Raw genomic sequence first — 20,100 nt, 5'->3', positions numbered from 1 at the left:
ACGCCGGCTTGACTTAGACAGCGTCCTCCACTGCGTTTGGCTGCGCGATGGATAACTGTAATTTTAGCTTACCAACTTTAGTATTGTACACATGCAAATTTATCACTATACATTTTCTAATGGGAAAAGGACCAAATATACCCCTCTATTTTGTTTTATTAACTAACTTTACCCTCCGTTAGCAATTGTGAACAAATACAACCATGCCGTCTTCAAAATTCACACTTATACCCCTATTTGGATGGAAACCCCAAATCCTCTTCAATTATCCGATTTTAAAAAATTACTCGCTCTCTTTGTTGACCCGCTCTGACCTGCCTATCATCGTCGTCATCATCAGCATCCTCAAGTTTTAGCTTCTTTCATTGAGGGAAAAAAAAAAAAAAAAAAAAGCAAAAACACACCCAAATGATGAAATCCCAAAACCCACCTAAAATTTCACCTTTAAATACCTAAGTCAAATAATATCATATAAAATGTGTTGCCCAGAATAAAACATAGAACGACCAAGACATAATTAAACAAAAAGACGGATATCTATATACTCCCTCTGTTTCAATTTATGTGAACCCATTTGACCGGGCACGACATTTAACAAAGAGTGAAGACTTTTGAAACTTGTGGTTCAAAATAAGTCTTGAATATTTGTGTAGCTGTAAATCATTTCATAAAGTGAATTTGTTTCCAAAATAGGAAAGAGGTCATTCATTTTGGTACGGACTAAAAAGGAAATAGGTTCATATAAATTGAAACAGAGAGGAGTATAATATAAAACTAGGAATTAGAGAAGTGATGTGGCACCTCTCTTTAGTCAAGAATCATATTTATCTTTTTTTCTCATTTTGACATTTTTCCTTCATTTTTTTTTTTTTTTTTTTAACTAACAACTTTTATTAATCACATTTGAATAATTACAATTCTAAGCATGCCAACACAACCTGCTTCTTCTAATCTATCATTCCTTAACTCTATACCAAATCAAAATGGCTGGGATACACACCTCCTAGGGAGGGTTTCTTCCAGTAGTAAGCAGTGACTCAAAGTGGTAGTAATACTAGAGCTATGTCAACATCCAAGATTGGACAAGAGAACCGCATCTACGTGAGGCTCTAACATTACATATATAGACTACTTCTCTAACAAAGACATCAATATCTCTACTTCTTTTTTCAAAGACTCGCTGATTCCTCTCCAACCACACAGCATGGCAAGCTTCTGTATATATTATCTGAAAGATATGTGAAGCCTGTGACTTGCCTGTCCCATTACCAATCATCCACTGCATCATTTGGTTCCAATTAGAGGCTTGAAATCAGGTTTGTGCATCCATTTCAATAGCTTAGACCAAAGAAGCCTTGTGAATGAACATTCTGCTAGCATATGATCTCTTGATTCCAAATGACTATTGCATAACAAGCAGATAGGATCTGCATTGATACCCCTATTGAATGAGCCTATCTGCTGTAAGCACTCTTCCATGTAACATCAGCCATAAAATGAATTTTGCTTTAGGTCGAGCATCATTTCTAAACATCATGGTTTTCCATTCAACTCTTGGCATATTTCCCAGTAGCATCAAGTAAAATTGTCTGATTAAACAGTGTTTCCTGAAAACTATATGATCCGGTTCCATACACTTCTAGCCTCTACAAGTTTCCTGATCATCCAACTTGGTTGCTTGGGTATACTCATAGTAGTCAAGTCTTGGCCTTTAATATAGTAACTATGAATCCACTTAATCCACAACCTGTCCTCTTTGTGAGCTAAGTCCCAACAACTTTTAGCAACCGCAACCTTGTTTTAGAGTTTTCAGATTAGTTAGATTCAATCCCCCAGCGAATTTAGGAGTACAAACCTTATCCCAAGAAATCAGCGCTTTCTTAGTGACAGTGCTAACCCCAGACCAAACATAACTTCGACAAATAGCATCTATAGTTTTTAACACTTTAGAAGGTAGTAAGAACAGTTGTGCCTAGTAAGATTGAATACCAAACAAGACTGACTGCACTAATTGCACTCTACCTGCATAAGATAACTTCTTAGCAGTCCATCCAGAAATTTTAGAAGTCATCTTTTGTATGAGAGGTTGCCATTGCATCAAAGTGAGCTTTTTGGATAACAAGGGGACACCCAAATATCTAAAGGGAAGAGTACCTTTAGTATATCCAAGATGAGTAAGAATCCTGTTTTGCTCAGGTAGGGCCACACCCCCAAAATAAACAAAGACTCTTGTCAAGGTTAGCTTGTAATCCTAATGTATAAGAAAAATTATCAAAGCACTGATGCACAGCTTGTACAGATGTCAAATCTCCTATAGTAAACAACAATAAATCATCTGCAAAGCATAGATGTGTTAGTTTCAACTTGGAACATTTTGGATGAAATCTGAACCCTTGACCTTGTTTTAGTCCTTTCAAGTTTCTACTTAAATACTCCATCGCAATGGCAAAGAGGTAAGGTGATATGGGATCACCTTGCCTCAAACCTTTAGCTGCATTAAAAGGAGGAGTTGGCTCCCCATTAACAATGATAGAATAGTGGACAGTTTGAATACATTCCATCAGCCAGGCAATGAACTTCTCAGGAAAGTGGGAACACCCATTCAACAGAATTGTAGGCTTTCTTGAGGTCTATTTTCACCATACATATAGCAAAGATTTGTTTTCTAGTATATGCTTTCACCAATTCATGGGCAATAATGACATTATTTGTTATCCTCCTGCCAAGTATAAATCTAGCCTGTGATTTACATATTAAACTAGCTATAACTTTCTGCATTCTAGTAGCCAGTATTTTAGACACAATTTTGTATAGCACAGTACAACATGTAATAGGTCTAAACTCCTTAACAGTAGAGGGGCTTGCAGTTTTTGGAACTAAGGTGATGGTTGTACAATTGACGTATTTTACACAACTTTGCCGGACAAAGAATTCCTTCACAAATTTCTACAATATCGCTTTAATGACGTCAAAGTTTTCTTGAAGAAATAGGCATTATATCCATCTACTCCGGGGGACTTATCATCCCCAATATCTTTCAGTCCAGCACAAATTTCAGCTTCTGTAACTTCTACACACAAACCTTGCTGCTGCTCATGAGAAAGGGCAGGGCCATTTCTCATAGTGATCTTGTTTATTGGAGGCAAACTCCTAGCAGCTGTTCCCATCAACCCTTGGTAAAATTGGACAATTTCATTCTGAATATATACTGGATTAGTTAACTTGACACCTGCTAGGGAAGTAAGTTCTACTATGTGTTTCCTCTGATTCTTTTCTTTTGTAACAGCAGAAAAGTATTTTGTACTAGAATCCCCTAGCTTTATCCATTTATCTCGAGATTTCTGCTTCATTATGCTTTCTTCAATTAAATATCACTTCTCAAGATGCAGCAGAGTGTCCTTTTCTAGCTTCAGCAGTGTATCACTATAGGTTCTGGCTAAGTGCTCCTGAATGTTCCTCAGGTCCACTCTTGCCTTTTCAAATTTCTGATTAACCCCTTTAAATTCCTCCTCATTCAGTTTCCTGAACTTGGTTCTTAGTGCCTTGAGTTTGAGTCAAATATTTTTCATCCCCCATTGGTCCAAGCTATCATGCCAGACCCCTTCCACTATTGGTAGAAACTCCTTATGACCTCCCCACACATTAAAAAATCTAAAAGGACTTGTCACATTAATATGATGCCTTTTAACATTTAGCACCATAGGACAATGATCAAAGAAGTAGTGCAAATCATATTCAGTTACAATTTGGCCCCAATTAAGCATCCAATCATCATTGCCCAATGCTCTGTCTATTCTACTATAGATCCTATCATTCCCTTACTGCTTATTAGTCCATGTATACTAATCTCCCCTCCAAGGCAATTCAGTCAATCCCACTTCTTGTATACAATCTGCACAATCCTTAGTCTCAGTAGCAGTCACAGGATTACCAAACAATCTATCTTGTGGAAACAATACTGCGTTGAAATCTCCACACACTAGCCAAGGATGATTACTAGTTTGAGAGATCTCATTCAGTCTATCCCAGAGTTCCCTTCTTTGTTCTATTGTATTGAACCCATACACGGCTGTGAGGCACCATTCTGTCCCATCACTTCTACTTTTAACAAGACAGTGGATCATTTGAGCTCCACTTTTGATTGGAGTAACTAAGTAGTATCTGTTGTCCCAAACAATCCAAACTCTACCATTGGCAGTATGTTGGTAATTATTCAAACCCATCCACCCTGGAAAAACTCTAGACAACACTGTCTGAGCTTTGGCCTCTTTCACTTTAGTTTCCAAAAGGCTAGCAAGCTTAACATTTTTGGTTTTAATCTAATGACTAAGCTCCTTTTGCTTATACCTTTTGTTGAGGCCTCTGACATTCCATATCAACCAGGACATTGGGATGTAGAAGTTCCTCCATCTCTATCTCTAAGAATGGAGGATACTATTGGACTACTCCCAAACTGCAGAGCTAACATACCCTTCTTGGATTGAATTGAGCTCAATGCAGGAAACTCATTCTCATTCAGCTCAGGGGTGGCTAACACAACCTTCCCTCTAGTATCAGGTAGTGCTTACTCAACTGCACCCGCAGGCTTCTTTAGGGCAGGAACAGGATCATTACCTTTGTTAAGTTGTTGAGCTAATTGACTCTTTTCCTGGACTGCACAAGTCTTAGTAGGAGCAGTATCAGTATCTTTGGTAGCAAACAGAGTTGGTAGTCCCTCTTCTTGTCCTGTACAAGTCCTAGTAGGTTCCAGCTCTGTGCTCTCAGAATTCTGATCTACAACCTTATTTGCATTTGGAACCCATTGTTGAACCACCCTTCTTGGTCTTCTCCTCCTTCTAGGTTGTACCTCTTGTTGTGCTTCAGGAGGGAGTTAGGCAGGACAGACATGACCTATCTTCATACACTTTTCACAATACTGGGGCTTCCAATCATAATCCACATCCTGTTTAACTTCTTTACCACTAGGATCCATCACAATGATCTCAGTGGGCAAAGGTTTAGTCACATTTACCTTAATTAGCATTCTAGAAAATGAAATCCTTGTCTTCTTAGTGGTACACTCATCAGCAAACAGTGGAGTACCAATAGTACTAGCAATCCTGCTAAGAGAATCACAACTCCAGAAAGACATTGGGAGCTGAGGGAATTTCACCCATAATGGTATCTCTGTGAGAAACTCTGCACTGAAGTTGAGTTCAGGGGTCCAGGGTTTCAAAATTACTTGCCTATTATTGATAGTATAAGGCCCTGCGTGTAGTGCAAGTCTCATATGAAATTGGCTCAGAAATTTCACAATGTAATATCCATCTTCATGAAGGAAAATGTCTGGATCTGCAACATCCTTCCAGGTCTGACTAATATATCTTCTCATGAAATTATACCCAGGTGTTTCTCCAATTACATACACAACCAGTGCTGATTTCCATATTTCTGTCTCTTTATCAACCTCCTGCTGAGTTCCTTCATTTTTATTACTCCCTCTGGATTTAAAAAAAAGTCTCCACTTAGCCATTTGCACACCCCTTAAGAAAATATTAACTCCTAGAGAAAAATAGGTAATTTGACTAAACTGTCCCAAATTAAATAGGTATTGGGATTTGATCACATAACACTTAATAGGGGAAAATCTGAAAAAATAAGGTTAATTCTTTCTTAATTTGATAAGTGGACATTTTTTTTGACCCAAGAAAAAAAGGCTAAGTGGACACTCTTTTGATCCGGAAGGAGTACTTTTTATTGTACAAAAATAAATGTGTCAATTACTACTCCTCTATTCATTCTTATTCTTTAATATTTATATTTAAACTAGAGAATAAATCCGCGCTTCGCGCGGTTGGCTAAATGAATTCATCTTTGGAAAGATTAGAGCCCCTGAACATGGATAGCATCTACAAATTTATCATTGGTGAAGTGGGAGTTATAATATTTAATATTAACTTTTTTAACGTAATTTATAAAACAGTAAATCAAGAAACTTACATATGCCAACAATATTAAAATTGTTTGTAATATTTTAGAAAGGTGATAATAAAAATATAAGAAAGTGATCTACATCTCCAAACCCCTGACCATTTTAATAATCACTGTATGAATGAATTTTCGCTTGTCCACAAAATTTATGAGTTTAATGGACATATATTTGGAATAACAAATTGAAGTGGAACCAATTACTTGTTCCTCTCTCTTAATTAGAACTTAACAAAATTTCCACGAAATAGTATATACACTCCTCCTCGTTGATCCCTATGATCGTATACAAAATAAATACAAAAATTGCAACGTTACAACACTGACGAAAGTAGATTTATTTGTAAAAATAAAAGGAACGAAGAGATACATTTCTTTATTTTTCTTATGCAATAAATGTTTCACTATAGTTTTGCATGTTTCTACTTGTTCAAAATCATAATTTAATGCCGTTATCAATATATAAAACCAGCAAATTACATACAATAATTTTTTTTAAAAAAAACTACAAATATATAATTGCAGTACATGTCACAACCAATAAGATGAAAAATAATGAAAGTGAATTTGAATTAATCACAAATATTATATATTCATATCATATCAGCAAAAAACATCATCGAAGAATGTAATGAGATAGGATAATCCCAGTGATCCCATGAGTTAATTTTGTTACCAACCTCTTTACTATACAATTTTTCTATTTAGTGCATAAAAGTTATTTGTAGTAAAATTGCTGACTAAAAATAAGAATAAGAAAGTACTCGACCATTGAAAATTACTTAAAAAATATATAAAAGGTAGAAACATGAGAAATATATTACCTCCTCATTAGTTATCCAAGTTAATTAGAATAAGAATCCAAACAGTTAAATATAAGAAATCAACAGATTAATTAGAGGATAAACTGTTGGGAATATAATAAGAACCAAGCCATAGTTATAAATTAATTATGTATTATAAATTATCATCATAAAATGTAATACAGTACAAAATAGTAGGGGAAAAGAAATAAACAATATTTAATAAAATAATGTACAAATAACACGAAGAGCTAAAAGGGATAGTGGAATCACATTTTTGGGACCTGAATCAGACAGGGAAAAAACAAAAATACTTACAAATAGAACCGTAGTTAGATCCAACTAAAATATCAAGAAATGACAATAAAAGAAAATGAAAAAGCAAAATGGTATTTTAATTGATATCATCAAATTAACTTCTCACAGTCAATAGTAAAAGCAAGCTTATTCAATGTATAATATGCTCGAACACGTATGAGAATCAACTCCAAAAATATCATATACGATATTCATGAAAAAGGAATGTATAAGCATTATATGAAAGTAGATGATGAACCTGAATATGATCAATGATGCCAATTATTGCCACTGCATTCTTTCACCTATTCATGTGAAGATACAAATTACGGAGAAAGACATATTTTATGAAGTTAGATTAATTTTTTTTAAGATTAACCACATTTTAAGAAGAAAACTTTGCTATTGTCAAGACTTTTCGAACAAAACACATGGATGAGTAATTTAACCATCATTATTAGACCTCAAAAGAAAAATAAAGACCTCCCATAAAATATGCAAAACTTTAATATTGTGCTAGTGAGAAATTTAATAACACTAATGAAATGCATAATTACCCGTTCAAGAATATCCGGAGGAAAAAAAAAATAAGGGCCAAGAGGAGGACGTTCTTAGTTGGTTGGTTGCTGAAGAAGCCCCATATATTCTACGTTTTAATATTTTTTTTGATTGAATAATTAATCACTAAATTAATGACATTGACTTTTCAGCTTTCTAAACTGAAAAAGACATGGTAATTAAGAGAATTAATGGGATTAAAAATTTACTTCCAGGTTTTATAATATAGAATATAAATAGAAAAAAATTAAGAAAAAAAGATAAATGTGATTCTTGGCCAAAGAGAGGTGCCACATCACTCTTCTCTTGCCTAGCTTTATATATAATATATAGATTTCTTCATGTCTCATTTACTTTCTTCTCCGTTACTCGCGGTAAATATCATATTAATAAATTATTGTATACAAATAAACATAAGCACATTAAAAGCAAAAGTTACGGTCCAAAGGAAACAACCAGGGAAAAAATATTGATACGAATGAAATTCAACAAATATAGCGGATAAAAAAAAAGAACACTATAATTTAATATTAAATAAAAAGAATCCACCTTCTGGTCGGAAGCTTCAAATATTACCAACCTCTTTTTCCCTTGGCTAATAATCTTAGCTCAGAATCTGCTTCTGATAAACGATAAGAAATAGTCTGAAAAATACGTTATGTGAAGAATTAGTTCAAAATAAACACGTTATTATGTATATAAACAAAGAAAAAAAAATTAAAGGAGCATTTGGTGTTGATAAGAATTACTCTGTAACTCTCAAGATAAGCAAATGAATGGAATGGTCATTCTTTACATTCGTCATTCTCAGGAATAAATCTGGTTTATATAGTATAATAAACTTATGGCAACTTCTCAAATTCTGTAAGTTACAAGAATAAAGAAAATCTGATTTACTTATCAGATTGTCTAATAAAATTGTTATTGATGATTGGAATTGTGAAGCTATAATTAGTGGGTAATGGAAGAGTAAATTATGATTAGTGGGTACGTTACAAATGTACTATTAGGAGGATTTAGTGCGGGACTTTTGAGCTTTTCATCAGTGTTAAAAGAAATGATACTTTGGTTTCTTAATATATTATACTTTGGTTTCTTAATATATTATACTTTGGTTTCTTAATATATCATATTTTACATAATTAAGAGAGATTACTTTTGAGGTTTTTTAACATAGCTCATAAATGAAAAAGTAATAGAGAAAATGTCAAAAAAAAGGAGAAAAAAGATAAATAGAATCCTTGGCCAAAGAGAGGTATCACATCATCTTTCTATTGCCTAGCTTTATATTATATATAAATGTCTCAATATTTACTACTCCACTCATTCCTATTCAATATTTTAGTTCTTCTTCCCTCCCATTATTCAAGATGTTACAAAAGTAACTATCCCATTAATTAGATTTAGTTGGAGCATTATTCCAACATGCCTAACGTGGTGATCATGGGGGAATAAAACGGCACATACACTTTCAATTATAATAAGCTCATTGAGGGGTTATGAAGGTGGAACGATATGAATTATGGAGGGCTATATATAACTTGTAGTTGTTGGGTCATCACACATTGCATCCCCGAAAATCCTCAAGACTCAATAATAAAGAATTAGGGAAATGAGAGAGACCAAGCATAGGAAGCACCAATTTTTTTTGGATGTGCTGCTTGATTATGAGATAATTACAAATCTACTTGTGGTATTTTTATTTTCTGAATATCTTTCTACTTGTATGCATGTCTTAAGTTACATGTTTTTTATTCATTATTTTTTATCACGAAGAAGACTGCCACCTAACCATAGATTATAGTTCCAACTATTGTATTTATACAAGTTAAATGTTGTTGTATGTTTCTACTCCCTGCTAACTTATGTCAATGTTAGTGGTTCGCTATGATTTGGCTTTAACAAGATTAGCATATAATGACGGAAGAGTTACTTGGCTATGATATTTTGCTATAGGATCAAGTTTAACGAACAATTTTAGATGCACGTGTCTTTTAAAGATCATAACAAATACATATTACTTCACTATAGGTGTGTCATATGATTAGGAAAATTATTTGCTTGATATTACACATTATAATTCAAAAAAAGAGGGTTAAATATCTGAAAAAGAACAATAAACCTTGAGAAAACATTTATTTTAAAACAGACTGATAGTTATGACTGAAGAATATACTAACAATATAGTTGGTCAAAGAGGGCACCTCCGGCATCATAAATTGAGGTCTATAAGATACGTGACAATACAAATTTTTGTATATTTTTACTTTTTACTATAGAACACATGTAATTTATAAAGATACAAGTTTGATGATACTTATATCACCGCGTGAAGCGCGGCCACTTTCACTAGTTATAGAACTAACTGAGCACATCTCTGAATGACGTCGTTGGCAATAGAAGAAAAATGCTTCTTTTCCATGGATAATAATTAGCAGCTTAATTCCTTCACTCTGATTAGAATTTATTTGCTGTTACAGACAACACCAAAAAAAAAAAAAAAAAAAAAAAACAAACAAACAAAAAAAAAGAGAAGGAAAGTGAAAAAGACAAAAGAAATGGATAAGACGAATAGAACGGGTGCTTTGAGTTCTCTCATGGGATTATTTTTGGGCAACACAGTTCTAGCAACAATAATCCCATCTTGATGATGATGATGCGGTCGAGGTGGGTTAACAAAGGGATTGGGTAATTATTATTTTTTTAAATCGGATAATTTAAGAGGATTTGAGAATTTTCATCCAAATAGGTGTATAAGTGTGGAAGTTTGAAGTCGGCAGGGATATTTTTGTTCACAATCGCTAACGGAAGGTAGAGTTAGCTAATAAAATAAAGTAGAGATATATATTTGACCCCTTTTCCCTTTTTTAATAGAGATAATGGGTAAAAACACACTTATATCACTTTTTTGCGAGTTTCCTACCTCAATTATCACGTGTTTGCGTTTTCTACATGAACTATCACCAACTATTTATCAAAACACAGTTGAATTATCAAGTGTTTGCGTTTCCAACCTAAACTATCACCAATTATTTATCAAAACTGTCACGACCCAAATCATGGATCATGCGGGCACCCACACTAATCCTCCCTGGTGGGCGAACCCTTCAGATAACTACCTTAATTTGATACAACATGCGGAATAAATACTTTTATTATAAGAAATTTTCAAAATCTGGTCTACTCATACAAGAGCTTCTAAGAAGTTTACAATGAATAGATAACGACTCAACCGGATACGACTTTTGTTTAAGGATAGAGAACAACGAAATCTAAGGAGAGACTCGGATTGCAATAGCTCACCCAAACGTCTTTGACGAATGCCTCGAAACGGTCGTGAGACTCCGAACATCACCGAAAATAACTCTACACTCCATGGGAGTGTAGCAAGAAAGTATGAGCACAACACAAGGCTCGTAGGTATCATAGGCCGACAATGGTTAGTTCACGCATATAAACAAGAAGCAACTAACAAGTAAGCGGATAAGTAATCAAACACGGTCCACACATCTAGCACGTGAAAAGTCTTGCATTAACGATAGTCACAGGGATCTCGATATCTCGGATTATAAGCCTAGGGAGAATTCTATAAACCTCGATTCCATCCGGCCTTTAAAATAAATACTTACAAACAACAACTCGGTAATTCACAAATCAAGAATCAATCGAGAGAATGTGCCGTGCATGCAATGACATGAATGACCATTCAAATGGAGTGCTATGCAATGCAATGTCGTGCTATGTAAATGTTATGCAATGCGATAGTCACCTCTCCACTCCACTCCCGTACACACGTGCTATGGCAATGCCTCATAGTCATGACCCATGGGGGACCCGCGAAGTCCATGTACCACTCGTGCTCTCCCAGGCGAAACCTCGGAGGCTATCAATCACTCTCAATCTCTCCGAAAACCTCGGAGTCTCTGCGTCACTCTCGATCTCCGGCGAAACCTCGGAGTCTCTCTGTCACTCTCGATCTCCGAAAAAACCTCGGAGTCTCTCAATCACTCTCTCTCACCATTATAACAACATAAGAGTAATATGAAAGCATATCATGCATGATATCGGTCTCAACTATATCACCAATATGCAATAAACAAGTACAAGTCATATTATTGCCCACGGCTCGATCATCAATATATACCCTTCCCTTTCATAAGGTGAGGGAGCTAGTATGTGATAAAGATACAACTAGGTGATAATTACATCACATAGCACATAGAATATGGGATGCATGCCTCGCATGGAATCAACCTCGATAATCACCGCAATCATAGGTTCCATAGATTCATACTAGGAATTGCAATTCAATATTCAATTCTCGGTAATAACCTTCCTCTTCCATATGACCGGTGGGATAACAAGAGAGAGAGAATTATATCAAATACATGAAATCACAATACAATGACGGCTCACATAACAATATCGTAATAATGGCGACGAGCCCACATAATGATATCACAATAATGGCGACAAGCCCACATAACGTTGCAATACCAACCTAGATGGAATTTACCTCCACACCATGCCCGAAGGCCTATCATGCTTTCCCCGTCAATCACTACTATTTACATACGTTTCGCTAACCGGAGTCTAGACATAAAAAAAAACCGTAACCTACCTCAATGCCGAACGGTGTCACGAACTTCCACGCCAAAGCTTTTTTTTCTTTCCTTTTGAAGTGCTACCAACAGACAGAGTCTTAGATTTCCAAGAACAACTCTCCCTTTAAAAGTCCTTGAAGGAAAACTAACTTGCTTCCATAGATGACTAAAACGTGGTACTACATAGAATTAATTGAGCAAGCTTGTTTGGACGTTTTCCCTTGCTTCCAATAGATCCTAGAAAATAAAAATCAATTTTCTTCCAACATTTGAAATTGGCAGTGTACATGCCATGGTTGTTGGTGATAAAAGTTTCAATGAATTTGTATCATACATATTGCTTTGGTCAATTTCATAAGAAGAAGTTCTTTACGTGGTTGGGTTAAGTATATGGTATGTTGTTGAATATAAAAAGTTGTTGTGCAATCAACACCACGTTGTTTCTTAAAAATATGGAGTCATATTGCTCTTAGGAATGATAAAAGGTGGTGAGTTGCTTCGAAACTTTACTAACTTTTCAAAGTGCAATAATAATAAAACTTCCTTTTCCTTTCTTTATTTGGATTGTGGAACCCACCACTAGTATTTATAAATTACCAAATCATTCTTATGTTTGCCACCAGATCCATACTTATATATAAGTCATTTGTTCCTTTTGTTAACATGGTCACTCGTGGGAAAATGTGCCCTTACCAATTATCCACTTAATCTTTAAATAAATCCTTTTTTTTTCTTTTCCACTAACTCTAATCTCGTTTTGTACCCCTTTAAATCTATTGCTTATACGTTGTCTCAATCTGAAATTTAATCCCCATTGTTACCTTTTAATTAGTGGATTGTGGGACCATCATACCCCTTATTTAATTAATACAAAACAAAAGTCTTGGCCATGGCCGTGTGGCTCTCTCTCTCTCTCTTTTAAGCTTAAGAGCTTTTCTCACTAACTCAACTTTTGGTGGAAGATAACAATGTGGAGAATGACTTATTTTAGTCATCCCAAAATGCTGTTTTATAGCAGCCTAGTGCTCCCTCACGTGTCCACTATGAAATGCCCCTCATCACAAATCTGATTTTTTTTGTGTTATAATGCTTTGTGGGGCTCACTTATTGCATTAATTAAACTAATTAATCCTAAATCCCCTCTTAATAATCTAACCATGGTTAATTAATCCCCAACTTCATTAACATTTCCACACTAATTGTAATTAATTAGCAGATCGTGCACTTATTAAAATCGGAGATTAAAAGTCCTTGTCTCAATCCCAAAAATACTCTTATCCTTTAATTTATGCCCATTAGCTCACGAATAATCCAACATACAAAAAAAAAATGCGGGATATAACATTGTGCGTGGTGCTTTCACTCCCAAGTTAATCTTTCATCATAAGGCCTCAAACATGGGTTTTGTGCTACTGAAAGTTCAGCTCTAGCTATGCTCTTCCATCCTCCATTTAAATCTTTATTCACACTCTAAATAAGATGAAATAGCAGTTGGCACCTTTTTGGCCAGGGAAAATGAGCAAAACAAATATTTTTATCCAATTCATAAAGCACCACCGTATGACCTCTTTGTTCAAGCTTATCACTTTAAGCTAATATTCCTTTATGGACCCACATGTCTTTTTAATAGCATCAATGAAAATTTAATTAAATAATCTAGCTATCAATGTAAAGAAAAATGTACCCCTTGCTGCATTTAAAACTCTCTTACCAAGCACAAGGGTTTTGTCCCCTAACTTTACACGTGACAGTAGCAATAATACAACAATGCATATAATGGCATTTGAAAACATACCAAATTTATCAGTTAATACACGCCTTTTTGTACCCGTCTCCCACATTACATATTAACCTTGTGTATCATCTAAATTTTTCACGTAAAATGCCACCCTTTTGTCACCTTTAAGCACACTTCATATAATCATTATCATAAATCATAGCGGTAGAACTCTAATCCATACCGTTTATTCATATACCAAATATTATTTCTATGAATAGATTATTCACACACATTAAATACATAAAGTTTACTTCACAATTAAATAACCGAATCACCGGTTATCGCAAACTATAGACACCAAAAATTAGACCACAAGGGTGCTTTAGGGATATTAGGCCTAAAAGTGCTAAACGACCAAATGGGTCGTTACAAAAACACACCTCAACTAATATCTGATGTGTGGAAACTCGCAAAAAGTGATACTATTGGTGTGTTTTTTACCATTATCTCCTAATTATTTTTTTCCCAGTTAGTTCTGTTAATTATTTGTGCGGAGTGTAATTTGGCACCTTTTTAAAACAAAAAAAGAGAGTGTACACTACACACCATCAAATACTAGTCGAGGTATGTTAGATAAATAATTGTTGATAGTTCAGGTATGTAACGCGTTTGCATGACAGTTCAAGTAGGAAAATCGCAAAAAGTGATATTTCATGTGTGTTTTCGACCATTATCTCTTTCTAATATGAGATTATCAAAAAGTAAAATAATAAATATTCAACCTTAATTATTCATGTCTCAAGACAGGCTTACAGAAACTACAGAAGGAACCTGAATGAAGCGCTGCGAATTGTATAGTTCCTATTAGATTACAGAAATTGACATCAATCCAGCCTGACTTCTTCATCTCAAAGAATCCAGAGCAGCAACTACTAAGCTGTTAAGAACAACCAAACCATAGGACCAATTTGTCTTCAGAACAGTAAAGCCACACAACAAACTACCTTTGTTAATATACACACTATCAATCAGAAGATTTCCCAGAATTTAATTTGAAGCACACATGGATGACAAATTTAAAGATTTGCTGTCTTCACAAATTATGATGCCTGCTAATATGCTGCGCCAGTTGAAACAGCTGAACACCTCCCTCGAGCCTTCAAGCTGCCAACACCTTCTCCTACCTTCAAATGGTTGTGTCTAAGACAGCCTCGTGCCGTTAGGTACATGCATCCTCCCTCTGCTAAGATTCGAAACCTGGCATCCTATGGCCCTCATTCAAGTTTTATTGACTGCTAGACTGCATCCTTTGGTGTGGTAACCTTTTACAATAGGAACCACTGTGTAAGGGTGCACCACGACAGATGAAACTACATTATGCAGGTTGTGGAGTGCTTATTCAGTTCCTCATGCCTTTGTGCTGCCAACATCTTTTATTACCTTCCGAAGGTTTGTTTCTGCAAAAAGAACCATTACGCGTTGTTGCTCCACAAGTTGGAGAATGGTTGACTGATGGAATGTCTATAGCCCAATGCTTTTTCCCGCTGCTAATTTTGGAAGCTGGACCTGCAAATACACTTGGCATTTCTGCTCCTAATTTCTTAGAAATGGGCTCTTTAACCCTCATACCCTTATGGTCTTCACACCGTTTTCTTCCTACTGCAGGTTGCCTGGTGCATAAACCACCATCAGTTAAATGAACTCCACATTTGACATTGTCATTCTGGTGGATTAGAGAACTGGAGAAATATTGAGAGAGTCGTGTATCCGCTCTACCAGATAATATCTGCTGACAATCATTACTAGAAGTCGTCCTGTTTTCCAGTATAGGATCGTGGTTCCACTGGACAATTTTATCTGTCATTGGCTGAGAAATGAACCCTCGATTTCTCCTTCCCTTGTGCTCCAGACATCTTTTATTTCTCTGAAATGGTTTTCTTGCACAAGGAGCACCACTATCCAAGATAAAACCACAAATTGGAGCATTTTCCTTACATCTACTTCCGCAAGGTCGTGTGCTCTCATTTCCTTCTGCAATCAACTTTGAATTTACACTGTTTACCTTCATGCCCTTGTGCTCAGCGCATCTTTTATTTCCTGTCATTGGAGGCCTTATACAAACAGATCCATGACCTAAAGCCACACCACAAATAGTATTTGGATCATCATTTACCCCAAAACTCAGTGAAACTATCCTTGGCTGTGATCGCTCAAATTTGAAAATTTGGGGAAGGAAGTTACTGCTTTTGAAGCTATCATGAAAGTCAGATCCATTCTCCAATAAAAAGGGCTCGCACGCTTTGATTCTGACACCCTTTTGTTTCTCAAGGGACAATTGAAGCTTCCTGATGAAAGCAGGAAGGCGACTTGCTCTTGAAATGCCATCAAGCTTGTGGAGGACATCATTGTGGCGACGTACACCATTACTGCCTTTATTCCAAGCATAATCAAATTTGTCGAGCAGCTGGGCTTCCGTTCTCTCAGCATTTTTATTATCATTCATCTGTTAAATATTAAGAAACATTACCAATAGTAACTGAGGTACTTTAGGTACAAGTAAATACTGCACAATTACTTTCACTGAAACATGCTTAACTGGACAACTATATGGCTGGCAGACAGCTCAGAATGATTTCTCAGATAACAGAACAAAACGAAGTGCTGAAAGCGAAAACTCAACTTAACCTTTTAGTGTATCCATCTATAGCTTAATGAAAGAACCTAATGGTAGTATTTTTTTTCTTTTAATGAAGTATAGTAGTAATTTCTCAACAAGATTACAGAGTAAAACTAGGAGAGCTTTAATCTGAATGCCAAATAGACTGACAAGCGAGCAACTACTAATTGCAATCTTTGTCAAGGAAAAGTAACATTACAAATCTAGCTTCACATTTATTCAAAAAAAAAAAAAATGGCAGTTTACTTATTATTTGCATAAGTGAGCAAGCAACAACCTTTTGTATTTCAATATCTAACAAGGAAACCACAAATTAACACATCTGCAAGTTGCTCAACGTTGTAGATAAGAGAAATATGTACTTACAGGTGCCCACCGATAAACAATAGAGAAGCCTCTTGAGAATATTTCTGTAAATAATCCTGCTCTCTTTGAACCAGATACATTTTCAGCGAGGTGCAGCTCACTATTGGAGCAGCCATTCTCTAAATGAGCACCTTCACGGCCATATCGCTGCAGCCTAGTCCTAACATTGTCAGATTTTCCAACATATGCTGGAACAATATAATCAGTGTCAAATCTGCTAGCCTCTCGCCCAGTTTGATGTCGTGACACAACTATTCCCAGTTCATACACTCCAGAGCACGACGTGCAGTTTGGCAGGTTCTGAGTCCTATATTTCTCTGCTCCTTCCTTCCCCAGTAAATAATCCTCCCAATCATTAGGTCCAATTAGAATCTGCCAGTAAAACAGTGTAAGTTGCTAATATAACTAGCTACAACTTAAGAGAAAAATATTTGAGCTTTATCACATTTTCTCCAACAGTGTAGATTCTTTTTGTTCTTTTGGAGAAAACCCAAAGTCATTTATCTTTTATGATGGACTATTCCTAGAAAATATGGTTGATGAAGATGACTTAGCCGCCCGATGGGTTGCTATTCTTTAACATCAAATTCTGTGACGGAGATAAAGAAGAATGGGCTATTCTTCATGGAAAAAGTCACAAGTTGGTTTGGCCATTACTACAGTTCTATTACATTCTTGCAAGTTTTCTGAGATTATACTAGTAATACTATATTATTTCTCCATTTCTTCCTTCCATAATCAGCAACAACTGTACAACTCCAAATGACCGGGGACAACTATAGATCTAAGGAACCGTTTGGCCATGAAAATTCTTCACTTTTTTCCAAGAATAATCTTTTACTTTATTTCAAAATCGGTGTTTGGTTATAAAATTTTCAAATCCAACATGAAGTCGGATTCCAAAGTGGTTCAAACCCGTATTCCAACTCCAAATTTCAAATGAAGTGCTCTCTTATCTCCTTTGCAAAAGAAATATAACCAAAAACAAATCCAACAAATCAAGTGAAAAATACTTGAAATCTATGGGCAAAGGCCTAGTAAATCTAAGCAAAAACAAAGACTCGAGCTCGAAAGCAAATGAAAATTGGGCAATTAAGGGAAGAGAAAAGTGAGCAAGGATGGAACCTTCCAACGGGAGAAAGCCGAATCATGTTTAGTGCGCTTACACTCTTCTCTTTTGAGCCGACCCGTGACGGATCTTTCTGTAGCTGCCATTCAGCTACCCTTTGCTCCAAGCTCCACACAACACCGTTGCTCCTGCTTTATTAAACTGCACTGCACTACCCTTATTCTTATCTATTCACTATTTTGGTGAAAAGGACAAAAATACTCCCTTAACTATGCGTTTTGATCCTTTAATTTCCTCAAAAGTTAATAATTTTAGTCTCCGATAAAATATTCATCCAACTCTGTTTGTTAGATTTGACAAGAATTATGAAAAAAAATTAACGAGAACTCATATTTAGATGTACACATTACTAAAGAAAAGACCAAATACCTCGAGACAAAACCGAAGGGCGTTAGTCCGTTATACAAAAAAACCAACAGACTTGATAATATCAGAGAATAGTGTCTCGGAACATATTGACCGACGAACTCTGTCGATTAAAATTGAGGGAGTCTATCGGCTAAATAAAATATAACAGACTTTAGAAATAAATTAAAAATAGCAGAAACTACAAAAATTGTCATTGCTAAAAACAAGCGAATCAATTAATTTTCATATTAGTGTACGAGTAATAAGCACATGCGACTAGTAATGAGTCCGGAGCCTAAAGGGCATAAAAATACACAGCATAAATCAAAAGGGGACTGTCTTTTCATTACATACCAAAACGGGTATAACGTGGATCAGTCCACGTTATACCCCAAATTTTTTTTTTTCAACTGTCAGAAAATCACAGCAAAAATTAAAAAAATAAATAATTAAAAGGTATAACGTGGACTGATCCACGTTATACAAAATTATTTGTATAACGTGGAGCAGTCCACGTTATACCATTAATATATATATATATTTCTCCCCAACGTTTTACAAAATATTTTGTAAGACGTTGTCTCTATTTAAATCATACTCGGCTGTGTTTTTAATAAAAAAATTTATTGATTTTTTTAAAGCATATAGTTAATTTCAGTGATTAATCGAAATAAATATTTTAACACATGCAATAATTAAATATGTGTTATATATGCGAACATAAATAAATAAAAAAATTGGCAAATTTTTTTGCCAATTTTTTTTGTGCAACAGTTAGTGTGTTTTTTCATACTTTGACCAACGATTAGTCGTGTGTCAAGACTCCGAAACGTCAATATTTTATATAGAACCTGATATTTTTTTTTAATCGTACAATAATGTAGGCTCAATACATCAAGGATACGTATACGTTCGGATCGTCATTTTAGGGGTTGAAAAGATGCCCGAAGTAAGTTTTGTTTGAAAAAACTTAGTGTTTGACTGTAAGGTTATTTTAGTCAATTTTATATGTCGAGAAAATTAGTCAGCTTTATTTTCAAAAATTGAAACCGCGAGAGTGAAATTGACATTCACAGCTACATTACCCCGGGATTTTTACGTTGAAATCTATTGCGTATCATCATCTTATAAATAAATAAAACAGAAAATTTCAGGCCAATTTGGGGGAAAATTAAAATCGAATGGGATAAAAGGTTTTTTTTTTTAAAATCGGCTCGGCCAAACCGCCTCGTGGCAGTTTGTCCGCATAGATCTCGAAAAAATACACAAGTTAAAAAAAAAACGCATAAAACGGACGTCCGAGCGCAAAGTTATGACCATCTAAAGTTTGACCACTTTACAACTAGTTTTTCTCCTTATACTTCGGGCACCTTTTCAACCCCTAAAATGACGATCTGAACGTATACGTATCCTTGATGTATTGAGCCTACATTATTGTACGCAGAAAAAAATATCAGGTTCGGTTTGGCCTAGCCGATTTTTAAAAAAAACACCTTTTATCCCATTCGATTTTAATTTTCCCCCAAATTGGCCTGAAATTTTCTGTTTTATTTACTTATAAGATGATGATACGCAATAGATTTCAACGTAAAAATCCCGGGGTAATGTAGCTGTGAATGTCAATTTCACTT

General features: G+C 35.3%; 3 protein-coding genes across 3 annotated transcripts; all 3 read right to left on the bottom strand.

Moving 5' to 3' along the window:
• Positions 1 to 1,060: 1,060 nt before the first annotated feature.
• Positions 1,061 to 3,350, bottom strand: LOC132038545 (uncharacterized). The gene is made up of 5 exons (XM_059429199.1): positions 3,009 to 3,350; positions 2,298 to 2,630; positions 2,023 to 2,251; positions 1,856 to 1,929; positions 1,061 to 1,279 (listed from the first exon to the last, which is right to left on the bottom strand). Exons 1-5 carry the CDS (start codon positions 3,348 to 3,350, stop codon positions 1,061 to 1,063), a joined length of 1,197 nt encoding a protein of 398 aa, XP_059285182.1.
• A 1,214-nt stretch (positions 3,351 to 4,564) lies between these two features.
• On the bottom strand, positions 4,565 to 6,799 carry LOC132038544 (uncharacterized). Its single transcript, XM_059429198.1, has 3 exons — positions 6,792 to 6,799; positions 4,903 to 5,480; positions 4,565 to 4,857 (listed from the first exon to the last, which is right to left on the bottom strand). The coding sequence occupies exons 1-3, from the start codon at positions 6,797 to 6,799 to the stop codon at positions 4,565 to 4,567; spliced, it is 879 nt and encodes a 292-aa protein (XP_059285181.1).
• A 7,912-nt stretch (positions 6,800 to 14,711) lies between these two features.
• Positions 14,712 to 18,273, bottom strand: LOC132037763 (protein EFFECTOR OF TRANSCRIPTION 2-like). Its single transcript, XM_059428368.1, has 3 exons — positions 18,118 to 18,273; positions 16,993 to 17,364; positions 14,712 to 16,452 (listed from the first exon to the last, which is right to left on the bottom strand). Exons 1-3 carry the CDS (start codon positions 18,205 to 18,207, stop codon positions 15,349 to 15,351), a joined length of 1,566 nt encoding a protein of 521 aa, XP_059284351.1. The 5' UTR covers positions 18,208 to 18,273; the 3' UTR covers positions 14,712 to 15,348.
• Positions 18,274 to 20,100: the final 1,827 nt, after the last annotated feature.

Source organism: Lycium ferocissimum, chromosome 11, assembly GCF_029784015.1.
Source record: "Lycium ferocissimum isolate CSIRO_LF1 chromosome 11, AGI_CSIRO_Lferr_CH_V1, whole genome shotgun sequence".
NCBI classification, from domain to species: domain Eukaryota; kingdom Viridiplantae; phylum Streptophyta; class Magnoliopsida; order Solanales; family Solanaceae; genus Lycium; species Lycium ferocissimum.
Note: the sequence above shows the minus strand (reverse complement) of the source record. Positions and strands in the feature narration are given on the sequence as shown.

Excerpts from the sequence above, each read along its gene's own strand:
- LOC132038545 (XM_059429199.1), bottom strand. The coding sequence starts at position 3,350 with ATGAAGCAGAAATCTCGAGATAAATGGATAAAGCTAGGGGATTCTAGT. Across the intron at positions 1,930-2,022 it reads TAAGAAGTTATCTTATGCAG|ATGCTATTTGTCGAAGTTAT; the intron begins GTAGAGTGCAAT and ends TAAAAACTATAG. Across the intron at positions 1,280-1,855 it reads CGCTGATTTCTTGGGATAAG|TGGATGATTGGTAATGGGAC; the intron begins GTTTGTACTCCT and ends CAAATGATGCAG.
- LOC132038544 (XM_059429198.1), bottom strand. Across the intron at positions 4,858-4,902 it reads GCCCCAGTATTGTGAAAAGT|CACAACAAGAGGTACAACCT; the intron begins GTATGAAGATAG and ends TCCCTCCTGAAG.
- LOC132037763 (XM_059428368.1), bottom strand. The coding sequence starts at position 18,207 with ATGGCAGCTACAGAAAGATCCGTCACGGGTCGGCTCAAAAGAGAAGAG. Across the intron at positions 17,365-18,117 it reads CGGCTTTCTCCCGTTGGAAG|ATTCTAATTGGACCTAATGA; the intron begins GTTCCATCCTTG and ends TTTTACTGGCAG. Across the intron at positions 16,453-16,992 it reads TTGTTTATCGGTGGGCACCT|ATGAATGATAATAAAAATGC; the intron begins GTAAGTACATAT and ends AATATTTAACAG.